General features: G+C 47.3%; 1 protein-coding gene across 2 annotated transcripts in view; it reads right to left on the bottom strand.

Moving 5' to 3' along the window:
- Window positions 1–17,863, bottom strand: part of PTPRA (protein tyrosine phosphatase receptor type A) — a 223,626-nt gene that overhangs the window by 37,594 nt on the left and 168,169 nt on the right. For both annotated transcript variants that reach the window (XM_063925332.1, XM_063925333.1), the window contains 12 exons: window positions 16,270–16,343; window positions 14,882–15,018; window positions 13,787–13,877; window positions 10,781–10,857; window positions 10,113–10,149; window positions 9,730–9,827; window positions 7,806–7,925; window positions 6,302–6,468; window positions 5,864–5,999; window positions 4,835–4,984; window positions 2,497–2,590; window positions 2,305–2,381 (listed from right to left, as the gene is read on the bottom strand). In XM_063925332.1, coding sequence (XP_063781402.1) covers window positions 2,305–2,381; window positions 2,497–2,590; window positions 4,835–4,984; window positions 5,864–5,999; window positions 6,302–6,468; window positions 7,806–7,925; window positions 9,730–9,827; window positions 10,113–10,149; window positions 10,781–10,857; window positions 13,787–13,877; window positions 14,882–15,018; window positions 16,270–16,343 — 1,258 coding nt within the window. The remainder of the gene's footprint in view (window positions 1–2,304; window positions 2,382–2,496; window positions 2,591–4,834; window positions 4,985–5,863; window positions 6,000–6,301; window positions 6,469–7,805; window positions 7,926–9,729; window positions 9,828–10,112; window positions 10,150–10,780; window positions 10,858–13,786; window positions 13,878–14,881; window positions 15,019–16,269; window positions 16,344–17,863) is intronic.

The following is a 17,863-nucleotide window of genomic DNA, read 5'->3' as shown; positions in this document are numbered from 1 at the left end:
GCGCTGTGTGCTGAGGAGATAGGCCCCGCCCCTTTTTCGGCGGCCTCGTCTCCCGCTCTTAACGGATTCTGGCAGGGGTTAAATATCTCCATATAGCCCCCGGAGGCTATATGTGAGGTATTTTTAGCCAAAAATAGGTTTTCATTGCCTCCCAGGGCGCCCCCCTTCCAGCGCCCTGCACCCTCAGTGACTGCCGTGTGAAGTGTGCTGAGAGGAAATGGCGCACAGCTGCAGTGCTGTGCGCTACCTTAAGAAGACTGAGGAGTCTTCATGCCGCCGATTCTGGACCTTCTTCTTGTTTCAGCATCTGCAAGGGGGCCGGCGGCGAGGCTCCGGTGACCATCCAGGCTGTACCTGTGATCGTCCCTCTGGAGCTAATGTCCAGTAGCCAAAGAAGCCAATCCATCCTGCACGCAGGTGAGTTCACTTCTTCTCCCCTAAGTCCCTCGTTGCAGTGATCCTGTTGCCAGCAGGACTCACTGTAAAATAAAAAACCTAAGCTAAACTTTTCTAAGCAGCTCTTTAGGAGAGCCACCTAGATTGCACCCTTCTCGGCCGGGCACAAAAATCTAACTGAGGCTTGGAGGAGGGTCATAGGGGGAGGAGCCAGTGCACACCACCTGATCCTAAAGCTTTACTTTTTGTGCCCTGTCTCCTGCGGAGCCGCTATTCCCCATGGTCCTTTCAGGAACCCCAGCATCCACTAGGACGATAGAGAAATAAGATTCCTCACACTCCTCTGTCACCTTATCAGGAATTTGCAAGACGTCTCCGATAGCTTCTATAAGAGCCTCTTTTCCCTGTGACAGAGCAGCATCCCACCCTTCTGAGTCCCCCTCTCCCTCCTCCATGTCTGACCCTTGATCATCTGAGTCAGACTGCAGGATATGGGACAGAGTACGTTTTTGCGGACAAATGGTAGGGTTCTGAGACGCTGGTTTGGGGAATGAGTCTCTGTTCATAAACTCATCCACAGAATGTCTTAAGTATTGAGTCTCTTTCTCATTGCGGGACAATTTAGTAGAAATATAGGAAATCATTCCTGTTAATAGAATCCAGTAATGCTGGTTCAGCCCTGCTAGCCTGGGAAGGTGCACCACATTGAGTACACAGTAGTGAGCCCCCTGGGGAAGAGGAACACTCTGTTGTACATGAATCACACTCTTTGCCTGACATATTGTAAATGTGACAACACAAAACACACACAGGAAAAGGTTAAGAGCACAATTAAACTACAAAGAGCCCTTCCAGGGAGACACAGAGATATTATGGAGCCAGCACACCGCGCAATTATCGCTAATGCCAAGCTTAGCCGGGTCGCAGACTAAGTACCCAGATTGGGGACTTAGTACACTAATAATAGCTCCCCCCCTGCTATGACCCCCTGGTACCGCTGAGGTAATCTGGAGTCACTCCGGAAGAGTGTCCACTGCAGAGTGAAAATGGCGCTGGTGAGCTGCTGTATCCGCTCATAGTGAAGTCCCGCCCCCTTAAAGGCGCACGGCCTTACCGCTTTTTTTATACTGGCTGAGGTAATTTAGTGCTTAAAATGAAGTCCTAACCGTTTTAAGTCTTTGTTTGCCAGTGTGGGTACTGTGTACAGTGTACCGAGACTCCGTTCGCACCCTCAGAAGCGCTGTGTCTGCACTGTGTAGTGAGTCTAGAGACGCAGTCCGCCCCGGTTAGAAGCCGTGCGTCTCCGTACCCTCATGCCGCCATAATGGCCGGCGACCTGCTAAACGGGACGCCGGCTTAGTACTCACCACTATTCTGGCTCTGTTAGGGGTGGAGGCGTGCTGCGGGAATGTACGCTCGCCGTGGTGGGGCTTGCGAATAGTTCGCTCAGGAGCTAGTGCCCTGTCAATGGGGAATGGGACCATTAGCCCTTCAAGAGGTTGGGCCGTCCCCCCCACCTAAGTCCCTCGAAGCAGGCAGGCTGGTGCTATCCAGTCCTGCCTGAAAATAACAAACAGAAAAATAAATGCAGAAAACTCTTCAGGAGCTTCCATAAGCGTGACCGGCTCTTCCGAGCACATTTTCTAAACGGAGTCTGGTAGGAAGGGCATAGAGGGAGGAGCCATCCCACACTTTCAAATTCTTAAAGTGCCCATGGCTCCTAGAGGACCCGTCTATACCCCATGGTACTAAATAGATCCCCAGTTTCCTCTAGGACGCAAGAGAAATAAAGGATAATAACAGTAACCATTCCCTTCACTGGGAATAACATTAAGGGCTGTTCTACTGAGAGAAAAACTTCCATTTGTAAGCATCCCTAAAATGTTATATAATATAGAATAGACTTACATCGATAAAGGAGGCATTTACATAGTCTGTGTTCTCTTCCCCTCTCTTCACGGGGATGATGACCCGGTTGAATTCATCTGCTCAACAACAAAAAAAATTGATAAAAAACAAAAAAAGAGAAGTGGTTGCCCACTTTAAAGATGGCCGCTGCCATGGTAATACATAATCACTGAACCTCAGTGAAACACTTACATGGGATTATCTGAAGGACGCGGTTTTTCTTCATGTTTGGCGGTAGATTCCCCGTCCGCATCTTGTCGTTCTGAATCTTAATGGACGTTAATTTCTGTAATTACACAAGGAGCAGATTCCACACAATCAGACTTTGATATAATCTATAATAGGGAACAATTTGAAATGCAAGAGCCTAAAATCCCCCCCCCCCTCCCCCCCATCTCCTCCTCATAAAGACCCTAGAGGGACTATGATGGAGTTTGCTGATTGGAAGTCATAATCTCGAGAATCATGTTTTCCTACAGAGCTGGAGTAACATCTATTAGGCAGCTCAGTAGCGACACCTAGTGGAAAACACTCCCCGCTTCAGCTACGAGAGGACGTTGTGTGCTGGCTGAAAAAATGCAGCAGTCTACAGCACCAGAGTACAGTATGTAGTGCATTTGGTTAACCCCTCCATGAAGCTTGGTATTGTGTAGGCAAATTTTATTTTCTTACTATTTCACCAACTTTTTTTGGTTAGATTTTTTGTTGTTTGTTTTTAAACAAGGGTGTGGTAAGTTCTTCCAAGAGCCCACCACATCCCTGCCCTGTAAAGTCATTCTGCATGTCAGCTACCAGCAGATCACTATTACGAGTACTCTCTCTTTGCTGGGGTGCAGATGAAACCTAGAGCACGTCCCAGCTTTATAGAGAAATTTCTCAGTGATGTCATTATGACATCGAGTTCCCATGGAAACCACAATGCTGAAACACAAATGAGCTGGAGACATTCCAATTCATAGACTCCTGGTCACACTAGCGGTACTGGATGCCGTTGGCCTGCTGGTCACTTGTCCCACTGCTGTCCCCTCCAAGATATCCTCCATGCTGCTGCTCCGCTCGTCTTCCTCTTGAAACATACTACATCTACCTACCTTCTCCTATAGGACCTACGCTGGCTCCCGTTCTTCTGCCTCCCCTCTCCCACAGGTCCTACAATGGTTCCCCTTCATCGCCCTCCCCTGTCCTACAGGTCCAACACTGGTTCCCCTGCATCTGCCTCTCCTACAGGTCCTGCACTGGTTTCCCTTAACCTGCCTCCCTTGTCCTACAGGTCCTTCACTGGATCCCCTTCCCCTGTCCTACACTGGTTCCCCTGCATCTACCTCCCCTCTCCTACAGGTCCTACACTTGTTCCCCTGCCTCCCCTGTCCTTCAGGTCCAACACTGGTTCCGCTTCCCCTGCATCTGCCTCCCCTCTCCTACAAGTCCTGCACTGGTTACCCTTCCCCTGCCTCCCCTGTCCTACAGGTCCTGCACTGGTTCCCCTTCCCCTGCCTCCCCTGTCCTACATTGGTTCCCCTTCCCCTGCCTCCCCTCTTCTACAGGTCCTACACTGGTTCCCCTGCATCTGCCACCGCTGTCCTACAGGTCCTACACTGGTTCCCCTGCATTTGCCTCCCCTCTCCTACAGGTCCTACACTGGTACCGCTTCCCCTGCATCTGCCTCCCCTCTCCTACAGTTCCTGCAATGGTTCCCTTGCATCTGCCTCCCCTCTCCTACAGGCCCTACACTGGTTCCCCTTCCTCTTCATCTGCCTCCCATCTCCCACAGGTCCTACACTGCCTCCCCTTCCCCTTCAGAATCCAATTCAAAACTTCTCAATCTCACTTACAAAGCCATTCCTTTCCCATTCACATCTCTGTTCTTATCTCCCTTCACACTCCCACCCGCCCTCTTTGCTCCACAAATACACGCCACCTCTCCTGCCAACTGATAACTTTCACCTGCTCCCAAGATTTTGCCTGTGCTACTCCCTACCACTGGAACGCTCTCCCTTTCAACACTCTCCACCTCTACAAAGCTTCAAATAGGCTCTAAAGACCCACTTCTTCATTAAACCCAGCCATCTGTCAATCTAACCCCCTGTTCCATGCTCACTGTCTACCCCATCTGTGTCACCCCTGTCTGACTGCCCCTCCCCTTCAGAATGAAAGCTCTCACGAGCAGGGCCCTCAATCCTTATGTGCTTTTCCTTCCTCACATCATCATCTCCTCCCCATTGCCTACAGCGACACCAGGCCTTTGGGCTCAGTCGGCACTGCGTGTGGTTATTACAACCACTGATGCATCCATGTCTTTAAATCTTGACCACGTCTTGCAATGTTCAGTAAGTCACTTTTTTCTTGGTTTGTTCATATTGTTGCTGTACTCTTCAAGGCACCACAGACCCCTTGTGGCACCATATAAGCAGAGGATAATAACAACATACATCTACCCACTGCCGCGGAAGGGAAGGACTGTTGGGTAAAAATCAGCTTCACATGTGCAAATAAAAAAAACCATATAAAACAAATTAAAGATAAATCTGACCTTGAACTCTTCCTCGAGACCATTGCTGCTGGCCCCAAGGATCTTATTGTACAACTTCTGGAGGTGTGTCTCTAGCGAGGTGACTTCCAGCTCCGTGTCCCCGTACAGATAGTGTTCCAGCAGTGCTTGGTAAATGAATACGTACTGCATCTATGGCACACAATCAGGAGGGGCAGTTACATCAGAGAAAGCAATAGTAGGTATTGTCACAATGGCAAACATAAATCCATAAAACATCCAGAACATTCCTATGCTTTGATATAAACTTTCATAACATGCTGCCACTTACCCCCCAACCGACTGATAGGGTTGACATCCCACGTCATTCACACCTCCACCTACCTGTCCCACGTCATTCACACCTCCAGGTGCCTGTCCCACATCATTCACACCTACACCTACCTGTCCCACATCATTCACACCTCCAGGTGCCTGTCCCACATCATTCACACCTACACTTACCTGTCCCACGTCATTCACACCTCCACCTACCTGTCCCACGTCATACATACCTCCACCTACCTGTCCCACATCATTCACACTTCCACCTACCTGTCACACATCATTTACAATCCATATGCCTGTCCCACATCATTTAACTTATTGTTGAGGATTTTAGAGAAAATCACCTGAAAACTGATGTGATTTTATTGTCCAAATTATGCGATTTAAACCCCTCCAAGTGTGTGATTATTCATTGGGAGGGGTGCACTAGAGGTTCTGCACTGTGACCCCACATTTGTACCTTAAAATAAAGATTTCCCCCTGCCTTTTTCCCTGTCCAGGGGAAGCGCACAAAGGAGGGGAATTTTATCTGGAAAAGCAATGTGAATTTGGAATTGGACTACAAATGTAATTCACAGTGAGCAGGACCCAGCTCACACCTAATTGGATTGACCCCCTATGACATTATACTGTGAATGATAGCAAATAATATAACAGGCTATAGACATGGTCCTTGTGCGGATTTTACAGGGGAATAGAACAAAATGACAGCCCAGCTCTACAGTGCTCACCCTCATTACTTACATCTGTCTGTACCATCTGACAGCGCTGAGCCCGGATCCGACTAACAAATCCGTAAACGTCCACCTTTTTCTCTGCATTCATCATATCCAACATGGCGTCTATGACTATGAACGTTCCGGTGCGGCCCACCCCGGCGCTAAGATCAAACACAGACAGGATCAGTAACACGCAGCCGGCGACCACAAACTGTCGCCATCTGATCCACCCTTCAGCAATACTACGGCACAACTTATTACACCAAAGATATAACAATAATGTATCATCGCATGTAAACAGACTACTTAAATGAAAAGAAAACATTGTCCTGGCCACTAGGGGAGGTAAAGAGCTCTTGCTGCGTGTGATCGCATACCGTACACGACTATACGTTCCCTTCCGAATGGCTATAATACAGACAATAGAAGCTACACGGTCGGATTTGATCGCCGGCGCACTCACCTGCAGTGTACTACTATGGCCCCAGCGTACTGCGGGTTGCAGGTCTTCACCTTCTTCAGGAATTTGAGCATCCCTATGGGAGTAAAAGGCACCCCGAAATCAGGCCAGCTGGTAAAGTGGAACTGTGTGACGAGGCGCTGCGGCTTCTTATTTGTGACATCCCCGACCTGAGAGAAGCGGAAAACAGACTCAGACATTTTCTGCCGCCGCTCCCCTCGTAAGCCAACCTTTACCTCAGAGAGGGCCTGCGGCATGATCTCAGGGTAAACCCATGTTCCATCTTGTACCTTTACATGGATGTAAGCGCTATCCCCATTGGCCCCATTTTAGGTTTACCCCTTGTACTGTGCAGGGGGCGGATCCACCATCAAGAAATCAAAAGCTGAATTGATTTATATTAGGAAGCAATTTGCAAATTGATATGATAACTACGCCATGTTGAAGGGATATTGAAAAATACGAAACATAATAACCCATAAAAAATGTAAAGCAGGGTTCCCAGCCGAAGTCCTCAAGGCACATCAACAATACAGGATTTAATCTGGATTTAATCTCCATACTTGAGCACAGGTGACAATTCGTATGGTGGAAAAAAGGGCTTCTTATCACGGATTTGGTTTCGCCTGCTCAGAAAACCCCCGATAAGTGCCGACAGCGGCTAATAGGATAGCCCAGGGCGAGGTAATTAGCCGTGGTAATTTACCACGGCTAATAGGATACCACCAATAGTGTGCTTTGAGGACAGAGGTGGGGAAACACTGCTACATATATAGGACAATTACTTCCTGTCACAATGTTTGCTGTACGTCCTGCCTTGTATCTTTGTACTGCGCAAAGATAGAGAAGCTGTTGCCATGGTAACGAGAACACATCAGATTAAAGGGGTGATCTATCAAACCATCCAAAGAGGACAAGACGAGAGGTTGCACCCAACGTCTGACACATTTAGACATAGGGTGAGACTTATCAAAGCTTGGAGAGAGAGATAAAGTGGAGAGATAAAGTACCAGCCAGTGAATAACTGCCGTGTTACAGGCGGTGTTTGAAAAAGGATAAATGATTGGCTTCATCTCTCTCCACGGCTTCTTTATCTCTCTCCAACATAAAGTTGGACTGGGCTTTCACGCTGTCCTGGTAACTTCTCAATGGGAGTGGAGAGGACGTGGGACTAAACAGACACGAGGGGAAGATGTACCAAGCCTTGGAGAGAGATCAGGCGGAGAACAGCTTCTGTCCTAGATAAATGACAGAAGCGGATTGGTTGCTATGGGCAACCCTTCCACTTCTCTCTCCAAGGCTTGATGCATCTCCCCCTCATCCTGATCACCAAGTGTAGACGAGTCTGTACAAACATTCTATACTGTAACAGCGACTCTTAATTTGCATACAACAGGTTATTTTATGAGTGAATATACGTATCATATTGTTGTAGTGATCTATGCGTGTCTCAGGAGCTAGTCTTGCGACATGACTGGATAATGATGGTGATAATCGGGTACGTTACCTGTTGGATGCAGAACTTGCGCACAGTGTAATCCACCAATACGGTCATATCTTCTACCGACACACGGATATTGCCGTACGTCCAGCACCCCTGGTCTGGCCAGTATTGTGCACATTTACACTGCGGGGACAGCGGTCACACGATGAGAACACAGGGACAGGCTTCATGCATCTGCAACCTAACTCTGCTCACAGGTAAACCCTAACAGACTGACGTAATGTTGCTATGAGCAACATCTCCACACTCCACTGCAGGTGGAGGATACATGACTAGGAAATCATATCCCTGACAGAGCAGAAGCCGCATATGACTGAGAAGGGCCTTAGCTTGATCCTGCAGCAGTGATCCGCAGTACACAGCAATTACCTGCATGTAAGCATTGGGGGAACACTATTAAGTGTGAACAAGTTGCCCGTAGCAACTTCGACTAACATTACAGAATGTACTTGGCAAATGCTAGCTATAAGCGGATTGGGTGATATGGGCAGAAGTCTGGATACCTTTCCCCAAATGTTAGAAATGGACCAATCCCTACAAACATAGGCCCTCATTCCGAGTTGATCGCTAGCTGCTTTCGGTCGCAGCGAATAGCCAAAAAACCAGCAATTCTGCGCATGCGTATGGGGCGCAGTGCGCACGCGCATCGTACTTTCACAAAAGCTATTGCAGTTTCACACAAGGTCTAGTGACGCTTTTCAATCGCACTGCTGGCCGCAGAGTGATTGACAGGTAGTAGGTGTTTCTGGGAGGTAACGGACCGTTTTCGGGGAGTGTGTGTGTAAAAACGCAGGCGTGCCAGATAAAAACGCAGGCGTGCCAGATAAAAACGCAGGTGTGCCTGAGGAAATGTAGGCGTGGCTGGCCGAACGCAGGGCGTGTTTGTGATGTCAAAAACAGGAACTAAACAGTCTGAAGTGATCGCAATCTAGGAGTAGGTCTGGAGCTACTCAGAAACTGCAGGAAAAGATTTTCGAGCAATTCTGCTAATCTTTCGTTCGCTATTCTGCTAAATTAAGATACACTCCCAGTAGGCGGCGGCCTAGGGTGTGCAATGCTGCTAAAAGCAGCTAGCGAGCGAACAACTCGGAATGAGGGCCCTATCCCACAAGTCCACATGTAAAACATGCTAATCCATTCTCAGATAAGCTGGTCTGGAACTACTGTATGACCTGTAGCAAGATGAAATCCTCTTATTTAGCTTTGTGGCCACTATCACAGAAGATAATCAGGAGGAAAACAGACGGCCATTACTGATGAGGTGAGAGGATCCATTATGGGTGTGCGGCAGCCATTGGCACAGGAAGGATTCTTCTAATGCCAGCTTAATAAGGATTTGGGGTAATCGTCACAATGCCAGGCTGATCTGTAAGGAGACGTCTCACCTGCACAGAGTATGGGGCCTGGAGAGTTGTGCAAGGTAAGACTGGAATACTTTCTACAGGAAGTGTGGGGAAGCAGTGATCTAGCCGCAGGGGCACTTATTAATAACTCACACCCCAATTCAGCAGCCATGGCACAGCTTTGCCCGTACCGCAGGTTTACACACACTCTGGCAATGAACTGTGCGACAATCTATGACCAAGCTGTCCCACAAAACCTAATTCCCCAGGCTATCCTATGAAATGCGACGCACCAGGCTGACCCACAAAACCCAACGCTCCAGGCTATCCTATGAAACGCGACACACCAGGCTGACCCACAAAACCCAACGCCCCAGGCTATCCTATGAAACGCGACGCACCAGGCTGACCCACAAAACCCAACGCCCCAGGCTATCCTATGAAACGCGACGCACCAGGCTGACCCACAAAACCCAACGCCCCAGGCTATCCTATGAAATGCGACGCACCAGGCTGACCCACAAAACGCGACGCACCAGGTTGCCCTACAAAACGCGTCACGCTAAGCTGTGCTTAATACTTGCCTCCTTCCTTTCTTTCAAATTTGTGACCATGACAATGGTTGCTGTATTCTGCTCCCAGATCATTCTCCAGAAATCATTTACAGTCTCCTCTTTCGGCCCTTTCAAATACAGACGGAGGTAAAAGAAAAAAATCTGTTGAGAGACCTCAGCCGTGAAACGCGCATTTCCATTTAGGCACAAGACGTAGAACACTGCTGAAAAGCCAATAAGAAACCTGAACGAATGACATCACTGAGGCGCGAGGCACTTTGGGCCTCAGCGATTTCAGCAGCTCCTAGCGAATGGCCAGGCTGCATTCAGGTGATCTTACAGATTGGCCAACACGGTAAAAAAAAATAGGTTGGTGCGATAAACACCACAATGACAACGCAATTCAGTCTTACCTTGTGCAGCTATAAACTTATTCTTCTCTTGGTAGCCCTGAAACACAGCAACGAGTCCGCGTGAAAACTTCCAGTTTAAAAAATTAAAACTAACATTTTGATTTCCAACTCAACAATAGCAATGCCCAAAGTGTCATAGAGGATTATGGGTAAGAGGGTGAAACGCGTGACAGAAACGGAACATATGTAATTGGGACGCACAGTAACCTATTTCCCTACCCATCATAATATACAGAATAACTTACTCCCTACTGTAAAGTACTTACAGCTAGAGGTGGGATATCCCTTATAATACACATGGTTTCCTAATGAACAATAGCAGGATTGAAGTGTCAGCGGTGAATGGTTAAGACAGTGAAACGCGTGACAGAAATGATATGTAATGGGGACTAAAAGTTATCCATTTTATCTAAGCATCATAATACACAGGAAAAATCACTCCCTACTGTAAAGTATGTATAGATAGAGGTGGGATATAACTTATAAGACTCAGGGTTTCCTAATGAACAACTGAAGTTATATCAGAATTCACCATTTATACAGATCTTATTCACAGTAGTCTACATGTATATTAGCACTAAGTGTTCGCAAGGAAATGCCGACACAACGACTGGGTAACACATTTGCAGCTGGCAGTCAAAACTTAGCAGTCAGGAGAGTAAACTTACATTTATAAAAGAGGCGTTAATGTAGTCGGAATCTGGGACGCCTTCAATAGGACTCAAGTGAAGCCTGGAATGGTCATCTACAACGAGCAGAAAGGTCAGAGGTTATAGATTTTAATGCATGGAACCGGTTTCCTACACATCTGTATAGTAGTGACACCGTATGTTTCCAGCACCCAAAATACCGTTTCTCATACTGCCACACAGTCTAACAGTATGTTGTAGGAAGTGCCCCGAGCCACTGAGCTTGCAATCTAAATGTGCATTACAGTCATGGCTTGGCACCAGGATTACGGTTCCCATTATAATGTGAAATAACACAGTAACCAAGGACACTCTGTACAGGGAGCCCAAATGTACAAATTGTTTCTTTTATATTCGAGGACGGAAGAGAATGAAACAGATGATATTTAGAACAAACAGCAGCATTATAAGGAGGAATGACTAATCGCCAGCTACGCAATGGGGGGAACGGAGATGCAGAACACAGCTTTGGATACAAATAGAGAAAAAGCTTTTAAACAAATATTAAAATGAAAATATTTCAGTGCAAAAGTACATTGTATAAGAGACCCATTGTCTCTTCATTAATGTGAATACCCTGATGCCCTATATACTGTAGATCAGGCTTTTTCAACCAGTGTGCCGTGGCACACTAGTGTGCCGCGACCAGTTGCAAGGTGTGCCGTGGAGCCAAAGCAGCTTCCTGCACCTTCAGAGTGAACTGTTGGCCCAGGCTCTTCTTAGAGGATCAGTCGTGCTCCGGCCGTGACCTATAACTTAAAGACGCGTCGGTGTGATATCATAGGTCACGGCCGCCGCGTCTCACCACCCAGAGAGCCCACCCGCCTTCATACACATCTTCTAGTTCCTGCCTGCACCCACAGATTTCCTTGCCCACCCACATCCACACCTGCCCGACCGCCCGCTGCTCAGTATTCGCAACACTCCACTTTGAACAACCCCCGCCACTGAGGGACAGGGAGGAGGACAGCTGACCGGTAGGGGCAAATATTTGTTAATTTGTTTCTCCTGTTGGGAACAATTGGATTTATGTCAGGGAGCAATGTGATTGATTTATGTGGGGAGCAATAGGATTTATGTAGGGAGCAACATGATTTATGTGGGGAGCAATGTGATTGTTTTTTCTGTGTAGGCCAGTGTATGTGTGGATTTTTTTTTTACTGTGAGGGCCAATGTGTTTTTTTTGTTTTTTTTTGTGGGGAACTGATGGTGTGCCTTGGCAATTTTAAAATATTGTTCAGTGTGCCGCGAGTAAAAAAAGGTTGAAAATCACTGCTGTAGATGTACATGTCTGATGAGCGTTTTCTAATAAAATGTCCAACTCAAAACAAAAATGAAAGCAGTAAAGAACAGCTCTTAGAACAGCAGGTTTCATCTGGACATGTGAAACGCGCTGGGATAGAAGCGCACATTCTTTATGTCTCTTTTCATCAGCTTTCTAAAACTAACTGCACACTACACCAACTTTTCTATGGCAATGACAGACGGATGGTTTTTGTTGCCAGTGGAAGATCCCGATATCGCCGCTACACACTGTTCTATCCAAATGACAAAGCTGCCGGTAATTTGCACATGTCCACCCACAATCATGACGAGGTAAACATAAAAGATTGTATTACATATGGCGGGGTTATTGTGAATGCCCCCACACTACAGGATATCTGGACTTAATGGCCGACATATTTTGGAAAGTCTGAACGATTGTATAATCGAAACCACCCATTCATGAGCATTTTATTGGACAAAACACTCAAGCCTACACACTACCACAAAACACAGGGCGATCACCTGATAGCTGGCAGATAGTCCAGAATGTACGGGATGGTGCACACATGTAATATTGACTGCGGCATCCTTGTGCGCCCTGCTAGGTGAGTACTCTAGCCCCTCCTAAGCCTCCCCCTGCAGCCTAACCCTAAGCTACCCCCGCAGCCTAACCCTAAGCCCCCCAGCAGCTTAACCCCAACCCCTCCCCACAGCTTAACCCTCTCCCCCACAGCCTTTCGCGCCCCCCCCCCCCCCCGCAGATTAACCCTAAATCTAACCCCCAGCCTAACCCTAACTCCCTCAACAGCTTAACCCTAAACCTCACCCTCCCCGTTTAATGCCCAACCCTAACCCTCCCCCACAGCCAAACCCTAACCTCCCATATCCTACCAAAACCTAACACCCCCTCCCTTCCACGGCCTAACGTTACCCAGCCCCGGCACACTTGTGTACTTACGTTCGGGATAAATATAGTCGGCACTCCGGCACCTGCATTGTGACAGATGTCGGGATCCAAGAGTCAGTCTTCTGACCACTGCTGGGATTCCGCCATCTGTATATTCCAAACGCTGGTATACTGCTCGGATCTCGTGCGTACCTAGAGTAGCTTTAGTCTTCCAATGTTTACAATAGACCCCGTATCTCCTATACAGTAATTCTCTGCTAGCCAAATTGTCATCCTCATTATACAGTCCAGAGAAGCTGCATATTTCCCCTGGGACAGCAGGAGGTGACTGCGGTGTGATGCCAGTGGTAGACATGTATGCTTTTAGGACTCCTACCTGGAAAGTTGTTGAAAGCTCATTTGTCAAAACTTCCTTCATACGAGTAACTTACTGCATACTGTATTTATACAACACTGTGAAATCCGCACCACGGGATAATTCTTTTTGGACTTTCCCAATGTTGCGTCTTTTCTGCACCGCAGCCACACGCAAACAGGACTGCAGCGCACGGAGGGCTTAGAATTGTACTCTCACACACAATAGTGCAGTACAAATCTGTGCGATGCTGTGTCGGCACACTCGGCGCAGTTCAGTCCTATCAGGCCTTGTCGCAATGCTTTAGCATGCAAATCCATTAAAATGTTACATCGTATAGGTAGCGCAGAATCAGCGAAACACCACGTGTAATGGACAAGTACAAATCCGCAGAATAAGCACTTAAAGGAACCATGCTACCCAGTATAAAACATATACGTTAAATATGACGACTCACAAGGTAATATATTGACGTATCTGTTCTTTTCCTTGTTCTCCTCCTTTGAGGCAGCCTCACATGTTGCTTGGATCGGACAGGCAGGAAGAGCCTTTAAATTCAGACAGACAGCATCAGAGAAAGGGTCAAGTCACTGGCACATTATGCTGTATTCATGGTACATTTGAAAGACAAAAGCTGCTGTTACTCAAGTAGCCACCGGGTGGCAGTTAAAGTCACTGAAACGCAGAACCAGGAAAATCTCACTCTAAATTGGACAGGAAACTAATTAAAGTTAAATGATGCAATGACTGACTAGCAAAAGACCCTGGCTGGTGACATGACCCATTAAGTGAAGTAAGAGGGGGAGTCAGCAGATGAGGAGTGATATTTGTACACGAGGAAGGCACTCTCCAATACCACGGAGATCCATTAAACCTTTCTGGGATACTACACCCATGTTATAAAATAGCACTCTCTAGTCTGTATTAGCGAATACTGCTATAGGATTTCTCAATGGCAACCAGGTCTGCAGCAGCTATGAGATTTCCACCAGGACCAAGAGATAACGTACCTGGGCATTGATCTAGGTTGCCTTGTAGATTGACACAGCTGAGAGAGGCACAGACTGGGCAGGCCTGGCTCACAATATACATCATGCTCACCCATTACTTACTGAAACTGCCCAAATCTCTGCTGGAACTGTACTGGCGCTGCCCAAACCAGTATCCCAGTAACTTGCTGGTACTCTAACCATGTGTGCTGGTCAGTGAAGAAAACTTATATTTGCAAGATGTGTTTTGTCTGCAATGACCGTCTTGCATTTGACGGTGGAACGCTTCTTAAGGAGTTGTCCATTGAAACACACACCGTCGTGGTCTCAGGTTCTGGTAGGTTCTGTCAACACTTAACTCTAAGCCTGAACCTAAGATTTGTAATGTCCACATTTTGACTGTGCCAATGTTTGGTGCCGACATTATAGTGTCGATCTTTAGACTTGGGGTATGTGTGTAAAAAGAGCTTTTTTGGTCACAACGCAGGATAGAAGAGCATGATTATCCAGGTATGGGGGCCAGGCGCAGTAAGCGGCTATTCTCGCCTATCCCAGGCACTCACGTTAAACTCCTCCCGGAACAGCTTATTGTCGTCGGCCATTCTGCGGTTAATCTCTTCCTCCAGCTTATCCACAGGCAGCGGCGGATACTTGCGGTTGGTGCTGGGCGATCTCGCCAGAAGCGGCATGCTCTGAGGTTCTGTAATAATATGAAGCATTTAATAGGCTCGTTTTCATAGTTCCCCGCAATTTAATTCCAACAAAGCTTAATAAATTGTGGTTATGGGTAGATTGGAGCGGCCTAAAATAATTCTAGCCAGAACCCTGATGAAGCTAACGTTCTGACCTGTAGATTCACCGTTGGTTCTAAATCGGATTGGGGTAAGGGACCTTTGATGTCACTAGGGGCTGAGCTACGTCACCAGGGGGAGAAGCCACGCCTGAACAGGGTACCCGAAAAGTTTGTTCGCCACCGGGTTACTAAAGGTAATATTTGGTGCCGTGGATAGTAGAACTATCCCACTGGCCTAGCTCCTCCCCCTGGTGACATGGCTCCTCCCCCTGACATCATAGGTCCCTTAGGACACTTGGATCTAGCATCTACCGTAGATTCACCCCACCTGCTATGGCTGACTTTATTCAGGGTTGTCGGAACCTCTCCAACATGGTCACAGGATAGGATGTTTTTAGGGGAGGAGCTCTGACAACCCAAACAAGACCCACCCAAGAACGACGCATATCAGAGGACCATCATAATTAAGGGGAACCAGTAAGCACAACACTATGGCGGCTTATGAGGTGTGTAAAATGTCCACAGTGGAGTTCTTGTGGTTTCTTTATATGGTGAAATCTGAGTGATTAATACGGAGAGGAGAAAGTGTGATAAAAGGAATACATTGTGGGGATCCTAAGTTGCCTGGTGGCGCTAAGACGCACCTTCACACAACTTAAGGACACGTCATCAAATCCTCTGACTGAATACGGCTTTGTCTAGAACGGGTAGACACTAATGGGAGCTGTAGACATGACACAACCGGCGTACCGTTGGTATGAAAATGAGCCGCGTGCTTTCGCACGAAGCCCATCCATTAAATAAATGCCTTTATTTCTGATCTGCGCATAGTCTTCCCAACCGCGGGTTCCCGTCTCCAACACACCCTAGATATAGCCGGGTATACACCAGCACCTAAGCGGATACTGATGTAAAGACGAAGCACTATTAAAATGCTTCCAGCCCATAAAAATTCTCCAAATCATAGTTTATTATAAAACGGTTAATTTGGTCGTCCCACATAATACGCAGCGCTGTACAGAGTACACTGAATCATTCCCATCAGTCCCGGCCCTAGCGGAACAGTTTATATTCTCTAAACCCCCGTGCTGCCCCAAATGACCCGCCGCACACAAGTTTTACAGCCCACAATGGTCACCTAAAACGTTTGTCACTCACCCATGTCATCAGCGCGGCCGTTCGACAACCTGAAGGAGTTGGAGTGACTCCCGGCCTGCTTATACTTCTTAAACCTACGGGACAAGGTTTAGAAACCAATAAATGAATACTTTTCTATGAAGACCGCTTTACAGTCAGTAACGTTAAGTAAGATGCTCAGAAACATTTCAAAAACATTTTCCGCAATGTACCGTGCGAGGCACGGGGGAGGGTACCGGAGCGCTAACCTTTGACCTTTCACCCAGACAAGTCGCACAGAGGAGGAAAGAACATGCCAGCGACAGCAGTCAGGGTTACTTGCATTGTACTTTTTTGCATTAGCGATGCAAATTTTCCGAAAAGGTCTGTGGCCAGACGTTTGGCGCAATGCGGCGCGCCAGGCGGGGGTTATTTGGCGCAATTTGAGGATAGGGGTATATACATCAGTAGAGAATAAGAATACAGAGTGGGGTAGGGGGCCTTGCTTGTAACCGTTACAATCCAAAAGCTTCTACCAATGCGTGCAGTGCGAGATTAACCGATAGGTTCCCATGCCGGTACACCAGTCAGCGTAAATGTGGCGTCACCGGGGACATAGTAGTTGGAGAGCAAAGCATAAGGCGGTAAGAGCGTACACACAAGAAACATTCGTATGCCGCTCAGATTCCCACGCTGACAGTGTTGACACGGGGACAGCGTTAGATCGAACCTGACGTGCAATCATGTAATGAACGCATTTTAGCAGCGTCGGCTGTACAGCTTCAAACATTTGATGCCTTGAGGAAGACACTGCTTGTGTCGAAACGCGTTGGCAGGAGGACTCTTTTATTGTGAGGGAGACGGTTGGGACATCATCTGTGGAGTGGAGCAGCCAGTTCCGGGGACGCCCGAATGTGAACACCTTTTAAAACCTGCTGTTTTTGTCTACTTTGTAGACCACTTCATATGGTGAGAGACCACCCTTATCCCTGTCTTATATGTTTAGCACAGCAAATAAAAGATATTGCACCATTGGAGGTTTTTTATCTTTCTTTTTTGGGGATACATCTGTGGAGAGGAGGATCAAAGCCACTCGGAATCCATACTGGTAGAACTCCAGCTCCCCCCAAAAAATGCGTGATTGTCTACTCCTAAAAAAGTAGACTCATCTTTAGGTACAAGGCTCATTTAAAGATTTCAATTGAATAGTTCTACACATATGTGTGATACACTATGAATGTTCATTTATGTTTTCTTTGAGCGCCTCTGGATTCTAATGGCATCTCTCTGACCATAACAGCTTCAAACATGACGTTTTACCGCTCGGCTTAAAGATGGAAACAACTACAGAGAGGTTTCATTAGGAGTTAGGGGAAACGGAGTGGTGGGGGAGGAAGACCGTATAAATAATACAGCAGGACTACACGGAACACATCGGGAATCCTGCTTCCCCCAACGCAGAACGGAATCTAGGAAAGTAATTAGTGCAAAGATGAAGTAAACCTGCGGAATTCATCGCCCAACGGAGCTGCTGCTATAAAGAGGATTTCTTCTCATTTGTAACGAGGACAAACACAAGGTTAGAGGAACCAGCCAGCTGGATAATGAATCGTTCTCACAGCCGTGTTTAAAATAA

Source organism: Pseudophryne corroboree, chromosome 1, assembly GCF_028390025.1.
Source record: "Pseudophryne corroboree isolate aPseCor3 chromosome 1, aPseCor3.hap2, whole genome shotgun sequence".
Taxonomy (NCBI): Eukaryota; Metazoa; Chordata; class Amphibia; order Anura; family Myobatrachidae; genus Pseudophryne; species Pseudophryne corroboree.
This window is presented reverse-complemented; position numbering and strand designations above follow the sequence as displayed.